At 43.8% G+C, this 18,851-nt stretch overlaps 1 protein-coding gene across 1 annotated transcript in view; it reads right to left on the bottom strand.

The window, feature by feature from the left end:
• LOC137503289 (hemolymph lipopolysaccharide-binding protein-like) overlaps window positions 1-18,616 on the bottom strand; it is a 36,580-nt gene extending 17,964 nt beyond the window's left edge. Inside the window, exons 1-2 of the mRNA XM_068230833.1 lie at window positions 18,602-18,616; window positions 3,640-3,765 (exon numbers count right to left, since the gene is read on the bottom strand). Coding sequence (XP_068086934.1) covers window positions 3,640-3,765; window positions 18,602-18,616 — 141 coding nt within the window. The remainder of the gene's footprint in view (window positions 1-3,639; window positions 3,766-18,601) is intronic.
• Window positions 18,617-18,851: the final 235 nt, after the last annotated feature.

The raw sequence follows: 18,851 nt of genomic DNA on the forward strand, positions 1-18,851 counted from the left end.
TAGATATGACCTGGCTCGACTACTTCCTATGGCTCCAGGCAGTGTAGCAGTAGATATGACCTGGCTGGACTACTTCTTACGGCTCCAGGCAGTGTAGCAGTAGATATGACCTGGCTCGACTACTTCTTACGGCTCCAGGCAGTGTAGCAGTAGATATGACGTGGCTCGACTACTTCTTACGGCTCCAGGCAGTGTAGCGGTAGATATTACCTGGCTCGACTACTTCTTACGGCTCCAGACAGTGTAGCAGTAGATATGACCTGGCTCGACTACTTCTTACGCCTCCAGGCAGTGTAGCAGTAGATATGACCTGACTGGACTACTTCTTACGGCTCCAGGCAGTGTAGCAGTAGATATGACCTGGCTCGACTACTTCTTACGGCTCCAGGCAGTGTAGCAGTAGATATGACCTGGCTGGACTACTTCCTATGGCTCCAGGCATTGTAGCAGTAGATATGACCTGGCTGGACTACTTCTTACTGCTCCAGGCAGTGTAGCAGTATATGACCTGGCTCGACTACTTCTTACGGCTCCAGGCAGTGTAGCAGTAGATATGACCAGGCTCGACTACTTATTACGGCTCCAGGCAGTGTAGCAGTAGATATGACCTGGCTCGACTACTTCTTACGGCTCCAAGCAGTGTAGCAGTAGATATGACCTGGCTCGACTACTTCTTACGGCTCGAGGCAGTGTAGCAGTAGATATGACCTGGCTGGACTACTTCTTACGGCTCCAGGCAGTGTAGCAGTAGATATGACCTGGCTGGACTACTTCCTATGGCTCCAGGCAGTGTAGCAGTAGATATGACCTGGCTGGACTACTTCCTATGGCTCCAGGCAGTGTAGCAGTAGATATGACCTGGCTGGACTACTTCCTATGGCTCGAGGCAGTGTAGCAGTAGATATGACCTGGCTGGACTACTTCGTATGGCTCCAGGCGTTGTAGCAGTAGACATGATTTGGCTGGACTACTTCCTATGGCTCCAGGCATTGTAGCAGTAGACATGACCTGGCTGGGCTACTTCCTATGGCTCCAGGCAGTGTAGCAGTAGACATGACCTGGCTGGACTACTTTCTATGGCTCCAGGCAGTGTAGCAGTAGATATGACCTGGCTTGACTACTTCCTATGGCTCCAGGCAATGTAGCAGTAGATATGACCTGGCTGGACTACTTCGTATGGCTCCAGGCATTGTAGCAGTAGATATGACCTGGCTGGACTACTTCCTATGGCTCCAGGCAGTGTAGCAGTAGATATGACCTGGCTGGACTACTTCCCATGGCTCCAGGCATTGTAGCAGTAGATATGACCTGGCTGGACTACTTTCTATGGCTCCAGGCAGTGAAGCAGTAGACATGACCTGGTTGGACTACTTCGTACGGCTCCAGGCAGTGTAGCAGTACAGATGACCTGGCTGGACTACTTCCTATGGCTCCAGGCAGTGTAGCAGTAGATATGACCTGGCTGGACTACTTCGTACGGCTCCAGGCAGTGTAGCAGTAGATATGACCTGGCTGGACTACTTCCTATGGCTCCAGGCATTGTAGCAGTAGATATGACCTGGCTGGACTACTTCTTACGGCTCCAGGCAGTGTAGCAGTATATGACCTGGCTCGACTACTTCTTACGGCTCCAGGCAGTGTAGCAGTAGATATGACCAGGCTCGACTACTTATTACGGCTCCAGGCAGTGCAGCAGTAGATATGACCTGGCTCGACTACTTCTTACGGCTCCAGGCAGTGTAGCAGTAGATATGACCTGGCTGGACTACTTCTTACGGCTCCAGGCAGTGTAGCAGTAGATATGACCTGGCTCGACTACTTCTTACGGCTCCAGGCAGAGTAGCAGTAGATATGACCTGGCTGGACTACTTCCTATGGCTCCAGGCAGTGTAGCAGTAGATATGACCTGGCTGGACTACTTCCTATGGCTCCAGGCAGTGTAGCAGTAGATATGACCTGGCTCGACTACTTCTTACGGCTCGAGGCAGTGTAGCAGTAGATATGACCTGGCTGGACTACTTCTTACGGCTCCAGGCAGTGTAGCAGTAGATATGACCTGACTGGACTACTTCTTACGGCTCCAGGCAGTGTAGCAGTAGATATGACCTGGCTGGACTACTTCTTACGGCTCCAGGCAGTGTAGCAGTAGATATGACCTGGCTCGACTACTTCTTACGGCTCCAGGCAGTGTAGCAGTAGATATGACCTGACTGGACTACTTCTTACGGCTCCAGGCAGTGTAGCAGTAGAGATGACCTGGCTGGACTACTTCGTATGGCTCCAGGCGTTGTAGCAGTAGACATGATTTGGCTGGTCTACTTCCTATGGCTCCAGGCATTGTAGCAGTAGACATGACCTGGCTGGACTACTTCCTATGGCTCCAGGCAGTGTAGCAGTAGACACGGCCCGGCTGGACTACTTTCTATGGCTCCAGGCAGTGTAGCAGTAGATATGACCTGGCTTGACTACTTCCTATGGCTCCAGGCAATGTAGCAGTAGATATGACCTGGCTGGACTACTTCGTATGGCTCCAGGCATTGTAGCAGTAGATATGACCTGGCTGGACTACTTCCTATGGCTCCAGGCAGTGTAGCAGTAGATATGACCTGGCTGGACTACTTCCCATGGCTCCAGGCATTGTAGCAGTAGATATGACCTGGCTGGACTACTTCGTACGACTCCAGGCAGTGTAGCAGTAGATATGACCTGGCTCGACTACTTTTTACGGCTCCAGGCAGTGTAGCAGTAGATATGACCTGGCTGGACTACTTCGTACGGCTCCAGCCAGTGTAGCAGTAGATATGACCTGGCTCGTCTACTTTTTACGGCTCCAGGCAGTGTAGCAGTATATGACCTGGCTGGGCTTATTCTTACTGCTCAAGGCAATATTGCACTAGATATCGATTGGCAGGACTTCTTCATTAAACCCAAGACTGCGGCAGTCTCCACATCCACGGAGCTCTTTTTTTTTCCTCAGGGTCTCCATCTGGGCCGGACAAACCTTTCAGACTTCATCGTAAATCAGGGGGCACCATTACGAGATATTTCCAGCCAGATCGATGTTCCTGGAATGATTTCTTAAAGGAAAGTTCTAGTTTCTACTTTATTTATTTTCCATAAACCCACAACCTGTGTGTTACCGTTATTATATTATTTAACAAGTTCAGTGCGGGATTATCATAGGCTGTTGTCACAAAGACAAACTGTGTGAAATGTCTGTGAAATATAAATTCAGTTAACTACTAAGTTCTAGCGTTTCCTGTGACGATCTCTCGAACTAGCTGGCTGCTTGTCTTGGGTCAAGCGTATTAGCAACATGCAGATATTATTTTAAACACGGGACTTTTTTCCCAGCAATAACAACACAATCGTGAGTAATTACGTCTGCTACGAGTTACTCCACTTTCTTAAGCCGTTAGTGGTTAGCACATGCAAAGCAGGTTAGTGTTTGATGCACTATGATATCAAGGACATATTAGATTACTTCCGCAAACTGTACTGTGGTTTGAAATTTGGTTGAAATTTGAATGATGCATGCAAATATTTATTATACACAGCAATAAGTTACGTGTATTAATCACATACAATATTATCCATCCAACACGGAAACACAACTCTGAATTTGATAATTCACGGTACCGTTATTATCCAGTGTCCACTGGCGTTCCTGCGGCTATGCACAGACAGGTCCAACTTCGAGCCCACAGACGATGCACAGTGGTCTGTGCTCGCCAGTGAAACTGCTAGCGTCAGGGGCAAGAGAACCTGGAACAAGTACAGAGTTCAACAGTTAACTGTGACTAAAATTACAGCCTAAAGGAGGTTATGACATAAAATATGGCACTTCAATGCAGAGTACTAATTTCAGCTTCATTCGCTATCCATCCTCAGTCAAACAAATACATTACCTTAGATCGTCAGCCCCGCTTGAAAACTTTGATGGTCAGTTAAGAAAACAGCCCGCAATATTTTACTGTGTAAATTAATCGTCCGCTTCCCTTTACAATTTTAAGTATTCTGACAGGATTTATTAACATGTTCCTAAGTATTTGTTAATTATTGTGACGAGAGCTTCATGAACTTGGTTCTAAGTACATGCTAAATGATCTGACATTCCACAGCCCTTGATACATTTTCCTCTGTCGTGGCCAATATTCCTATAACGGAGCCTTGAAAACTACAGCCCCGACTAGTCCAAGTAACGAGTGCCTTGTGCAGAGACTCACTGTAGTTAGGGACAATGGCTGGAACGTGAACCATGAGCCACACCCTCCCCATCTATCACTTCATAAATCAGCGATTCAAGCAATAACTTAGTGAAATATTCACGGGGAACAATATTTGAGGCCCGGATCGTGTCGACTGGGCAAGGCGCATACATAACCCTGAGCTGGAAACCCCCCCTTGTAATCAGGCAACAAGGGCAAGACTACATCTAATTGAAATAAAAGAAGAAATGGTTTAAACCAGGGGATTTATTAAATAAATATGAGAGAAAAATTAAAGCAAGAAAAGAAAATCACACAAAATAAATAGGGAAATTCATCGTAATACTGATGGACATACCTTATTCTTTCTCACATAGTTGAAACATGGCGTGAAAACTCACTAATACTCTAAAAAAAAATGATACGTAATTTAAAATGCTCACTGCTCCTCGACACATCGCTATTACAATACCAGCAGCTTCCTTTCATCATAAACTATTCAACTAGGTCGCCCGTTTTACCAAGATTCAAATATCCAAGGCACTGCATCATGTATTCATTAGGCAACTAACAATGCGAAAAGTTCGCATAACAATAAGCCGTGCCGGGGAACAAAAGGCAGATAAGAATAACGACAGATGAGACTGGGCACAGCCTCCATGGACCAATCAAAGCCAAGACAAGACCCAAAGAATACAATAGGTACGCCCATGCGCAAATATGAAACCAACATGGCGGGTACTCAAGCTGAGCATCAGCCATGGATAATAAATAAATATAGCTCTGCGCTGAAAACCAAACAAGGCGCAGAATTTGAAAGACAAATACGACAGGTCAACCGGCATATCAACCTTTCCTCTCCCACACATTCGAACTCACATGCATACCACATTCACGCACACACAATGAGGGTATCGGGAAAATAAAACACGAACGGCCGTTCAGATTTCGTGGTCAAATACAAACCATAAATTATGACTCCACGGTCATTATCAGTGGGTCTCAATTACTCAAATGTTTGCGTGCGGCGTGCAATTACACATAAGGTCAGAATTGGACATTACTTTATTCACATCACTGGCATGTTGCGCCTTGTACAACCTGGATTGGTCTCTCCTGCGGTCGAGACAAGGGGCACATCATGAGGATCACGCAGTATTAAAGCACGCAGCGCACCAAATCATAACCACAGAGACCCTTTTTCAATCATAACAACAAGACCACAAATACATTCATTCAAAGCAAATCGGATGACGGAGCGGAAGGATGTATGCCATCGACCGTAACATACGGGAATAAATCGTCACCAAATTTAAATATAAACCAACTATCACGTACCTGTGATTATCAATGGTAAAATCAAATAGCAGTTAGCGTGAAAGGTCCAGGCTTGAACACATTAAATGAATATTTGAGGCATAAAAATGCCACACCAAACATAGCGGCAGCCATTGTTAGTATCTGCCCCACATAGAACAGCAAAAGAACTCCACAGAGTAAAAATTATCGCTCAGCAAAACGAACGACCTCACAGATAAAAACATAGCGTGTGCTGCTCCCTACTGGACGTCATTAGACTGACACACAAAACTGAAGGAAGCTATTTACATAATTAAATGTCAAATCGTGGAACATGCGATAAGCATGGTTCAAATATCCAGCGGCACCGCCTTTTAAAATGCTCCGAAACTCGTTGATCAGACGAGTGGACGCATTTTAAAAGAGGTCCATAACTTAAAACTACGAGCGCGCGCCCACTTAACCTAGGTACTTATGAACTACTTATATCTACAATTATTTACAGACACATGAAATTTACAAGAACAGTCACCACATTATACATTTTAAATGAGAAAGTCTGCCTCATGGGAGGTCTGTATTAGCTTGTCACGTGCAACGCTGATTTACATCAGTCCATTATTACACTGTTTCATTCGCGCACTCAGGTTGAAATCTAGGCATTCAAAAGTCAAGGCGGTTGGGTATAATATTTCCATGCACTCAGGGATCTGGATGTGAATTCAGTTCAACTCCAGCAATTCGAACCACTTCCCTTTTTTTTCTATTTCCTTTCTTTCCTTTCTTTCATTTCCGTTCTCATTCATGAAACACGAATTTTTACCTGAAAGAAAAGGCATGTTAGAAAACTGGGAATTCATTAAGGACAAGGTTAATATACACCACTACAGATACGTAAGATATGGAAATATACGAGGTTTACTGGCTTCTTTGATGGTAAGCCTTTACCATCGAGACGTGAGCTTTGCTCACCCTCTTACTTACTACGTCTTCCAGTTCTACTGTCACAGGTCCCAGGAATCTGGTTACCTTTTTAGGCTGAGACCATTTATAACATAATTTGGCCGTGACTTGATTTGCCGTTGAGCTCAATGGAAAAACTTTCACTACGACCAAGTCTCCAACTTCAAGCTTTACTCTCTTTCTGTTCCGATTGTACCTCTCAGCCACACGGTCTCGAGCCCTGGTTAACTGAGTCACTGCTTCCTTCCATTTGGCCTCTACGTCCATCGTCCTGGACGGTTTGGACAGATACCCGATATTCCACTTCAACTGCAGTGGGTCGACAAGATCCCTGCCTAGAAATAGAGCAGCCGGGGCTTGCCGGTGCGACTCATGTACACTGCTGTTGAATGCTAAAACAAAGAAATCAAGATTACAGTCCCAGCTGCGCTGGTCAGCGTTGTGAAATGCCGTCAAGCAAGCTTTGAGATTTCGATGGAACCTTTCAACGTGCGAGGGTTTGGGATAGTGAGGGCTTAAAAACACATGCTTTATTCCCCACCCAAAGCATAAGTGTCGGAGCTTACGACAGTTAAAGGTGGACGCATTGTCGGTCACTATCGTCTTAGGGGGTCCGTAAATTCCAAAAATGTGCCGGGATAAGAAATACACAACGTTGTTCGAATTTATCTTGCGCACGGGAAATAGCCAAACAAATTTTGAAAATGCATCAACGACGGACAAGATCCCAACGTTGCCACTCTTGGACTTGGTGAGGGGGCCAAAATAGTCAATGAATAACCTTTCTCCGGGGCATGTCGCTATGTCAGCAGAATGGGGTCCAACGAGAGAAGACTGCGCGGGTTTAGCCCTCTGGCAAACATCGCAACTTCTTACATACTCCAAAACATCACTTTTCAAGTTAGGCCAGAAGTAGTCGCGAGAGATTCGATTTAAAGTTTTATATTGACCTAAATGAGCGCCCAGATAAGAGTCGTGATAAAACTGAAGTAGCATGGGCCTCAATTTCAAGGGTACGTAAATTCTGTCACTACCACTTTTCCGACATCGACGGGACAACAATCCACTCTTAACACTATACGACTCGTCTTCAAGAGAGCCATCCGCGATTCGTTTCAACAACTCGCGACACTCGGAGTCGTCCTTCTGGTGTTCGGAGATATCCGTGAAGGACCATGGGAAATTTTGCAAAATACTAATGGTGTTATCTTCTTCGGTTGGGACACGGTCTTCCTCAGGTTCGACCGCACTCTCCTTCACTCCCTCGAACATGCGCGACAAGCAGTCGGCTACAACATTGTCCTTTCTACGGACATGTACGACAGTAAATTTGTACGCAGATAATCGGAGAATCCATCTGGCGGTTCGACCAAGTCTTTTCACACTAGCGCTCATCCACGAGAGAGCTTGATTGTCCGTGTGGATGTAAAAATGGCGGTGCTAAAGATACGAGCGAAACTTTTCGACACCCAAAACTACTGCTAGGCATTCTTTTTCGTAAATGGAATACCTCAGTTCAGCTCCATGTAGTAGTTTACTGAAGTACGCGACGGGGACTAGCTTACCCTGCTCATCGGCTTGATTGAGCACCGCGGACACAGCGAGCTCGCTGGAGTCGCATTGCAAGATGAAATCGCGGGAAAAATCCGGACTATGTAATACAGGGGCTTCACAGAGTGCCTGTTTCAATCGTTCGAAGGCCTGGGTTTGATCATGGCTCCAGACAAAGCGACAACCTTTCCTTTTCAGCAGGTTTAAAGGGGCCGAAATCTGAGAGAAATTTTTGATGAACCGGCTGTAAAATCCTACCATACCAAGAAATCTTCGCACACCGCGAACGTTTTTGGGCGGGGGAAAATCTTTGATGCACTTAACCCGATCAGGGTTTACAGCGATTCCAGAGTCAGATACAACGTGGCCTAGAAAATTTAGCCGTTTGGTACAAAGAGAGACCTTCTTTGGGTTGATCGTGAAGCCGTGCTTGCGCAACCGACTGAGAACTTCGCGAAGATGGGCCAGGTGCTCGTCAAAGCTGTGCGAAAAGATCAGAAGATCGTCCAAAAAATTAAATACACAGGAAAATTTGAGGTCACCGAAAATTGAGTCCATCACGCGGCTAAGCGCTTGTCCTCCCACAGAAATGCCCATCGGGACTTTATTGAATTCGAACAATCCAAACGGAGTGGCGAAGGCAGTACAGGGGCGACTTTTAAGGTCCAAGGGGATCTGATAATATGCGGAATTGAAGTCAAATACAGTGAAGTACTTGGCGCCATGAAAATGCTGGAAGGCACTTTCGATGGTGGGTAATGGGAAGCTGTCGAAGACAATGTTCTTGTTGACCTTTATGTAGTCTATCACGAATCTCAGTTTGCCGTCCTTTTTAGGGATTAGGAAGGCGGGACTACTAAAAGGGGACTTGGAGTGACTGATGACCTTCTTATCTAGCAGGTCGTTGACATATTCCCTCATAGCGGACAACTTCGGGGGCGAACAACTGAACGGAGGGGACCTCACAGGAGTGTCATCTTTGAGTTCGATGCAGTATGAAAAATTCTTAGCACACCCAAGCTTATCGGTCAAGACGTCGGAAAACTCCTCTAACAGGCAGTTCAACATGAGATTTTGGTTTTCGCTGAGCTCACATGAGGCATTGATAAGAGGAGGTTCCGTCAGAGCGAACACAGTGGGACGCTGAAATGGTGTCTCAAAGGGGTAACTGACATCAGATTTAAAGCGAAAGGCAAAGGATCGATTAATGAAATCGAGGGACAAGCCGGTAGCCAACATAAAATCGGTGCCTAGTATGATCGGCGCGGACAGGTTGGGCACAACATGAAACGTCCAATCCCACGACAAACCATGTATCTTGATATGGCACTTGGTTCTACCAACGGGACACACCTCACGACCATCGACAGACACGTACTTTCTCGGGTTCTCACTTTCAGGAAGATACTCTAATTTCATAGAAAGCACTAGGGATTTGTCTACAAGAGAAATACATGAGCCGGTATCCAACAAGCCATACAATACACGAGACCCAATATAAACTTTGGCCCATGGGGTAGATGACGGAAGGCCCCAGATCCTTTTATTGAGACCGACCTTAGGCGCCAACGGCGGGCCATCACGCCGGCGCGCCTCTAGTTTCCCTGCTGAGGGTTACAACGAGGACATACGCGCGCTGTGACACCAACAAGACCACACTGAGAACACTTTGCAGGAGGCCTGGACCAACAGTTCTTTGAGACGTGGCCTAATTTACCACAATTCCAACATGACTTGACTCTACCACCCTTTACAGGAGCTGTGTTGGATGGTTGGGTTGCATTGACATAAAGCGGGGGCGGAGTTTGAGGGCTGGGCCTGCGTTCGGGGCTACGGACGAGACGAGACGGAGGAGGGGAGGTACCAAAACTAACAGATTTGATGGGCGTACGACAAGCGACGTCAGGAAAAGAGCACTCGGATGGGATGGGAGGCGGACGGTATTGTTTGTTTTGGCTGACTACCCCCTCGAATTCGCGACCCAGGTTGATGACGTCGTCGACGGTCTGAACTAGAGACCGTTTAATGTGTAGCTTGTAGTCGGGGGCAAGATTTCTATAGAATTGGTCGAAAATCTCGTCTTCGGGCACCTTAACATTCATGCGGTTAAATAACGTCAAAATCCCAGTGGCATAGTCGTCGATGCTTTCACCTACTCCTTGCGTTCTACGGAAGATTTCCTGCTTCAGACAGTAGTCCATATCAGATACCCCGAATCGCTCCTTTATGCGGCTGGCGAATTCACTCCACGTTATGATACTCCCTTTAATAAGCCTATACCATTTTAGAGCCGGCCCTTCAAGCATTCCCGGGATGACGGGCACAAACAAATCGAGAGGTAACGAGCTACACTCAGCTATGTCCTCAACTCGCTCCAAAAATTCAATTACACTGGATGTTTTCCCTTCACCAGAGAAATTTAACCTCCATTTTCTCACAATTTCAAACACGGGGTTCACTTCAGCATGCCGGTCGGAACTGGGCCTAGGAGATGGGGAAGTTAATCGCTTACGATTTTCGTCAGGAATACGATTACGAAAGGTAATGACATTGTTATCGTCAGGGCATGAATTACAGCGGTTGCTTCCCGCGGACGAAACATGGACTTCATTCGTCCCTTGCTCCATTTCGCTTTCCGGGTTAGGCATGTCGCTAGTAATACTATCGTTACGATTATTTATTTCTACAGCCTTCTGATTATCCATATCGCAACCCAAGTTTCAAAGGTTTGAACACGAGACACATACACAATATAACAACAATGGATTTGAATTCAACAATGGACATAAATTATAGATCACACTTAAAATTAGGGACAGAGACTAACTGAATCATGAGATTAAATTAAAGCGACCAGAACTGACTTCGAATGGGTTTCCAGCTCTACCTCGTCCGCTTTCCTTTCAGAGGAGGTATCCCAGTCGAGCACGCTCTGCTACCATTTACTGAGCCACACCCTCCCCATCTATCACTTCATAAATCAGCGATTCAAGCAATAACTTAGTGAAATATTCACGGGGAACAATATTTGAGGCCCGGATCGTGTCGACTGGGCAAGGCGCATACATAACCCTGAGCTGAAAACCCCCCCTTGTAATCAGGCAACAAGGGCAAGACTACATCTAATTGAAATAAAAGAAGAAATGGTTTAAACCAGGGGATTTATTAAATAAATATGAGAGAAAAATTAAAGCAAGAAAAGAAAATCACACAAAATAAATAGGGAAATTCATCGTAATACTGATGGACATACCTTATTCTTTCTCACATAGTTGAAACATGGCGTGAAAACTCACTAATACTCTAAAAAAAAATGATACGTAATTTAAAATGCTCACTGCTCCTCGACACATCGCTATTACAATACCAGCAGCTTCCTTTCATCATAAACTATTCAACTAGGTCGCCCGTTTTACCAAGATTCAAATATCCAAGGCACTGCATCATGTATTCATTAGGCAACTAACAATGCGAAAAGTTCGCATAACAATAAGCCGTGCCGGGGAACAAAAGGCAGATAAGAATAACGACAGATGAGACTGGGCACAGCCTCCATGGACCAATCAAAGCCAAGACAAGACCCAAAGAATACAATAGGTACGCCCATGCGCAAATATGAAACCAACATGGCGGGTACTCAAGCTGAGCATCAGCCATGGATAATAAATAAATATAGCTCTGCGCTGAAAACCAAACAAGGCGCAGAATTTGAAAGACAAATACGACAGGTCAACCGGCATATCAACCTTTCCTCTCCCACACATTCGAACTCACATGCATACCACATTCACGCACACACAATGAGGGTATCGGGAAAATAAAACACGAACGGCCGTTCAGATTTCGTGGTCAAATACAAACCATAAATTATGACTCCACGGTCATTATCAGTGGGTCTCAATTACTCAAATGTTTGCGTGCGGCGTGCAATTACACATAAGGTCAGAATTGGACATTACTTTATTCACATCACTGGCATGTTGCGCCTTGTACAACCTGGATTGGTCTCTCCTGCGGTCGAGACAAGGGGCACATCATGAGGATCACGCAGTATTAAAGCACGCAGCGCACCAAATCATAACCACAGAGACCCTTTTTCAATCATAACAACAAGACCACAAATACATTCATTCAAAGCAAATCGGATGACGGAGCGGAAGGATGTATGCCATCGACCGTAACATACGGGAATAAATCGTCACCAAATTTAAATATAAACCAACTATCACGTACCTGTGATTATCAATGGTAAAATCAAATAGCAGTTAGCGTGAAAGGTCCAGGCTTGAACACATTAAATGAATATTTGAGGCATAAAAATGCCACACCAAACATAGCGGCAGCCATTGTTAGTATCTGCCCCACATAGAACAGCAAAAGAACTCCACAGAGTAAAAATTATCGCTCAGCAAAACGAACGACCTCACAGATAAAAACATAGCGTGTGCTGCTCCCTACTGGACGTCATTAGACTGACACACAAAACTGAAGGAAGCTATTTACATAATTAAATGTCAAATCGTGGAACATGCGATAAGCATGGTTCAACCATCAAGTTGAAATGTAGAATGAGGAGCTCGAAATCTCTGATACTTTACAACATATCTGCGTCTATCACAGTCTGATGACCCGCAGGCTTGCCTTTACAAATTGGAAAGACATAATTCACAAAAAGAAGCCGTAGCTTCCAAAGCACATTACCTAGGTCGGGTCTCGAATCGAGAAGTTCACTTAACATTTGGGTTTAAAAAAGGTACTCAGAATCGGTAGGAGCAGTTGCTCCTAGTTTTACATTAGACGGGGCTTGAACCTCCAATTTTAGTTCACAATGATTTTACAATACGCCCGTTGTCGGGGCTGTAAAGTACGTTACACAGACCCTTAAAGCAGAAGGGGTGTATTACATAATTAGTTATACCTGGTTATCCTCTCGGTATTAGTGGAACCAAACAACAGAGGATGGGACCTTCATGAATTTTAGGGAAATGCGGACACACTAACTGTTACAAGCTTACTAAAATTTCTAAATCCTCCCGAGTTTCACACGCATAATTTTCACATAATTACATTTCTGCAATACCTTGTTAAATACCTGCTCCCCCGTCTCCTCTCCCTTATTACACACACAAGTCAATCAGTACCAGACACATTTAAATATAGTATTAGCCGATGTTTCCTGAAGGATTTACTTTCATACATTTTGAGTGAATAATCAATTTAATATTATATAATTTGATGGGCTGATTGAATTTGTTACGGAGATTTCCGTGGTAGTTAGAGGTGAAAGAAAGTGCTGGGATGAATAGGTCTCAACTTACGAAATTAAAGTTAATTTAAATTTAACAAGGTTATATTTTCTTTTCAAGATCAAGAAATAACAAGTATAACAGGTATTCAGTAGCATATCTACCAATTAAGAATGTACAATTACAGTTTGCTACAGGATTTGGGCTTCGAGCCCCAGGCTCACAATTCTTGAGCAATTAGCCCAACTTTACCCAAATACAAGGTTTGACAAAGGGGCGGAAAACCCCAATCATGCCCAGGAGCACTTGCTCCCAATTACCCAGTAAAGCCTGCTCGAGGCACACAGAAACCAAATTTAAGAAAGAGCAACCCGCTCTCAAAGTTCAAGCCCATCAACGGCCACACCAAACTCCACCTTCAAGCTGTCCTCCGGACACATAAAAACAGGGGTAAAAATACCCAACCTACTGAGGCCTATTCAGTAAAGAAACAGGACAATGACATGGCCCCAAAATACCAACTTGAGTGGAGGCGTACTCAGCACTCCTAATACACTTTATTAAAACCTAATTTGGCCCTAGGCCGCTTATGCAAGGGCTAATCCCATACTACGGAGGTGACACGAAATAAAACTTTATTTCATTACGAAGAGCTGGGAAACTGTTATAAAAATGTAGTCACCTCAAAACAATATGAGTGGGAGCTCGAGAGGGTTAGGCACTCTCTATCCCAATTTGTAGTTAAAGAGACAGAATTTATATCAAGTGTCTTTTACATTTTAAAGGAAGGTTACATGATAAAAGTTTCGAACCTGCCCCGAGGGTTAAACTGCTGAGCTAGCAAGAAAAGAAGTTATTAAAAGGCCATTACCTTATGGATGAACGGCTACCCGAAGAAAGAGGCGCTTCCCGCCCCCTGCTACATAATCACACTAGGATAGATGTTACTGAAGTGGCAACGAGACCAGAAAATCAGCAGTTTATATATCCTCGTGGAAGATTCGAGACGTTTCATGAATGATTACAACCCGCCCACAAAGTTGTATTGGTTACCGAACACAGTTACAGAGCAGGTTGGGAAAGAAAGCCCCGATTGGTCGAAAATTAATTTAAGAAATTCGGGATTGGCTAATTTCAAAACCGGCGGAACGAACGGATTAACATTGCCAACACAAACAATGACAGAAAGAAATTTAACAAAGAACAAACTTATGACTACAAAATTTCTTCAAAAGAAAAGTTCCTTCACTTCGCACTAGGGTGCACAATTGTAGTTCTTAAGTGGTGCCATCTAGAAGAGAATGTTCACACTTCTTGCTACAGAGAAAACAAAAACGAATCGAAACTGACCTAGTTCAGAACACTTCTAAATTTACAGTAGGGACATCTTCTGAGAAATCTTAGAATTAATGTGGTTGTTAAAGTTCAGGCTTCCTCCAGTAGAGGAGTTTCAACTGGCGCAATGTTTGAATTAGCGGCGTGGAGGTGTACCGCCCGGTACAGAATTGATCACAGTTTTGATAACTTCTGAATGATTAAAAGAATAACTTACTGCCGATAGGTTACTCAACTTCAAAATACGACTTCTCTCCCAGGCTGATAAAGTGCTTTTAACGCCAGGGAGCAGTCCAAAATCGATGCTAGGGACATATTGTCACGGAAGTCAAACTACTAGAATATCTGACGGTTTAAGGCACTTCACACAGGTAACAGCATAGTCAACTTCACGAGGCCGCAATATCGAAGCAGTGAACGTAAATGCCGGCAATGCCTACAAGTTTTCCTGTAGGATTCCACCATACACCTCTCTAAATGTGTCATAATTGGGCATAACTACTTATTTACCTTGGAGCACCTCCCCATTTACTGTACTTCACTGTTTGCGTGAAGGAGCTATACGAAATTAGCTCAGAGTTTCTATAGTATACCCAGTTTACAAGTGACTAAGTGACAAACATATAAAGGGGATAGTTATAGTCCAGATAGCTTGACATGTGATGCACGTAAGATAAGGAAAGCATTCCTTCTTGTTACATTGCACACAATGTTTCAAACTGCTCTGATAGAAGGAAATTTGTGTTTAGGAAAAGTCATTCCACTAAGGAAGGGTTCAAGCAAGATATGGCAGATATTTTATACTCAGGAGGCCAAATGGACTGCATCGGTATTGACCTAATCAAAGTCTATCGAGAGAGCAGAACAAGGAAGAGACGGCCTTTGGACCGGACAAGGTGTAACTGAATATGTGGCGACATTTCCAGAAAGCAAACTCAATGTCTTAGAATAGGTGGAACGCTGTCGGGTTATACTCTGATTAAGAGTGGATCCCGCAAGGCAATGTTACTGTTTTCTTGCATGTTAATTACTGCCTCGATGCTGTGAAAGCAGCACATGGGGATCACTGCAAGTACCTAGGTGATCTTTACAGATCTCTTCATATGGTTATGGGTGTATTTAGGAGTTGTAGTAAGAATGTAAGACAGAGGCGTATAAGTCACTGGCAAGACCCGTTCAGCGTACGAGAGACTCGACAGATTATTTGACTCAAGAACAACATGAAAAGATCCAGATGAGAACAGCGCAATTTGCTCTGGGTGGCGTCCGACAAAGAGCAGTGTTACGTTGGAAACTTCGTGCTGGGAAGACTTGTGAGTAAGGAGACGAACATTTTCAACATTATTTTGATTAGCAATACATCACCACACTTAACTCTATACAAGGAAATTGTCAGGGATAGAGTTTCATGTGTTTTGCCTGAATGACCTAAGCGTCATCTTAGACACTTTATACGCATATTCTTTGAGGAAAGAATGCTGTGGAAACAGACTGATGACTTGCATCAGATCTTCGTGAAAGTTGTGGAGACATGTGAAAACCTTGGTCTACACCTGAACTTAAAGAAGACCCAATACATTATTGTGAGCAAGGCCCTGTGGGTCAACGGAGCTCCGATACTGAGAATATCGCCGTCAACGAGCGCCGCAGTTTCGTCTTAGGATAGCGCGGGGCTGTGTGTATGGAGTAGAGTCCTGGACTATGATGAAAGATTAGGAGCAATTGAAATGTGGGTCTACTGTATTGACCAGGAGGTGTAAAACTGCGCTGGGCTGCTAAGGTCATGAAGCTGGTCATATCATGAGGCGCCCTACTCCAAATAAATATACAAGGGAACATCGAGAGAAGAGGGGTCCTGGGAGAGCCCGCACGTCTTGACTGGGGAACCTGCGACTGTGGTTCAGCCAACAACAAAACTAAAATCGCCAACGTTCGATGACGGATACGGCACTAGGACTCTATCCAGTGTGATGCTATTTATTCCGGTAGACTGAGCGTCCAAAGGGACGGGAGGATGAAAGTAGAATTGACAATTTCTGCAAGCACAGAATTATGTACTCTTAATAACAAATTGTCCCTCTATTGCTCATGTGAAGAGACCGCACTTTACTGTATAGCTTGGTGCCTGCTGAGAGCATCTCTTTGCTCTCCTCCGACTTATCTCCACCACTGACAGCGCACTCTTGTGTTATATCACTTTCCCTTTGAACATTCAACAACCATAAAATATCCCACCGAAATTCTATGAAAATTCCATTAATCTATAGAGATATTCCATACTTAAATTACCCAGCTCCGTGGCGAAATGATTTGGTACAACGGGTATCGGGTTTGATTAGCTGCCCTATCCAGATTTAAACCTTATTTTCTTAATCGGGGGCCGTGTATTTGTCATGCCTTCTGAAGAAGGAGCCGCATCCCCAGAGACATGCAGGTCGCCTATAAGACCTGCACCATGCGTGTTCGGAGGTTATTCGCCATTATTATTATTATTATTATTATTATTATTATTATTATTATTATTATTATTATTATTATTATTATTATTTTTTCGAATGGGCCACCAGAGGACCACGTGCCAATTTCAATTCCTTCTTCTTTGTTCTTTCCTTTTCTTCCAGTACGCTTTCATCTGTTCACTATGTTTCTTCTTTCTGTCTTCAGACCACTTTGAACCAGTCTTTTTTACTTTCCTACCTTGGAATCCTTCTATTTTCAATACTTTTTCCCGAAAGCCTTCTCTATTATTTATTTCTTCCGTTGTTATATTGTTTTTTTCTAAATCCATTCTTACTTCATTGACCCAGCTTGTCGATGATTCCTTACCCCACAAATATCTGAATATCTTACTGGTTAATCTACTATCCTGCATTCGATATAAATGTCAAAAAACATAAGTCTCCTTTTCCTCATTACATCTGATATATTTTCTATTTTTTTAATATATTTCAGCATTACTTCGTAATTTCCAACCTTCTGCTGTGTTTTGTGGGCCTAATATTTTCCTTATGATTCGCCTTTCTAGTATTTCTAGTTTATCTAAATTCTAGTTTAATGCCAGACATTCGCTTGCATATAGGCATTCTGGCTTCACTACAGTGTTGTAATGCCTTATTTTGGCATTTTTGGATAGGCATCTTTTATTGTAGATATCTTTTGTGACACCATAAGCTCTCTCCATTTTATGTACCCTCTCCTCTACTGCAGATTTTTCTAAACCATTTTCATGGATTATTTCCCCTAGATATTAGAATTTTTTACCCTCTCTATTTGGCCAATATGTGTTTTCAGAAATTTTGGTGCATCCCAAATATTTGTTAAAAATTTTGTTTTTTCTGCAGAAATTCTTAAGCCAGTTCTGCTGGCGATTCTTTCCAAGACATTTACTTGGATTATTATTATTATTATTATTATTATTATTATTATTATTATTATTATTTGTCCAACACTTGTCCCGTTTCACTACGAGGTCGGGTATGAGGTGAGATGAACCTGTCGTGGCGGGTTCTTTTTTCTTTTGACCGGATATCCTCTGACGTCAAACTTATCAGAGACGTTAATGAGATGAAATGAATTACCTGACATATGATAGTAAGAAAGGAGAGGGTGGAACCTGGTGCCGGCACATAGCCTTCTCCTGTTAAATAGCACCAAGGTGGCTGCTTATGGTCGAAACAAAGGCAACAGCGTCATATGGCCTCACTCCGTATGAGCACTGCGGAGACGTTTACAATTTAATCCAGGCATTGAACATGTAATCTAGTGATTAGAAATTGCATCCCGCCAACACCTCTACCCTGCCAGCCAACATTCGAGCAATGGGACTCGAACCGAATAACCGCGGTGTCACAGCGTTTATACCTCAAAGCCTTAACGATCAAGACTAAGAGGCGGGTTGTTATTATTATTAGTAGTAGTATTAAATTTCCAATCCAAGACTGAAATCACTTCTCCCTTGACACCTTGTTATCAGCTACAGAGAAATAAACAAACACTCACCAAGAGAAGCGACATCCTTACGAGTTCTGGTAGTGGTATCTTTAGCTCTGGCTTGCTATTTATTTCATTGACTTGAGTGTTAAGAAAGCCCCGCATGCTCAATGCTGCCAGCTCGCTGGCCGACTGGATGACCTCTGAGAATCTTCGACGTCATATTCTGATAACCGAGCGGAGGTTTACCACGCAAAAAAACTCAATGTGCGAGCCTGTAACAAGAAACTATGAATAAAGAGCAGATTTTAACAAAACT

Source organism: Anabrus simplex, chromosome X, assembly GCF_040414725.1.
Source record: "Anabrus simplex isolate iqAnaSimp1 chromosome X, ASM4041472v1, whole genome shotgun sequence".
NCBI classification, from domain to species: Eukaryota; Metazoa; Arthropoda; class Insecta; order Orthoptera; family Tettigoniidae; genus Anabrus; species Anabrus simplex.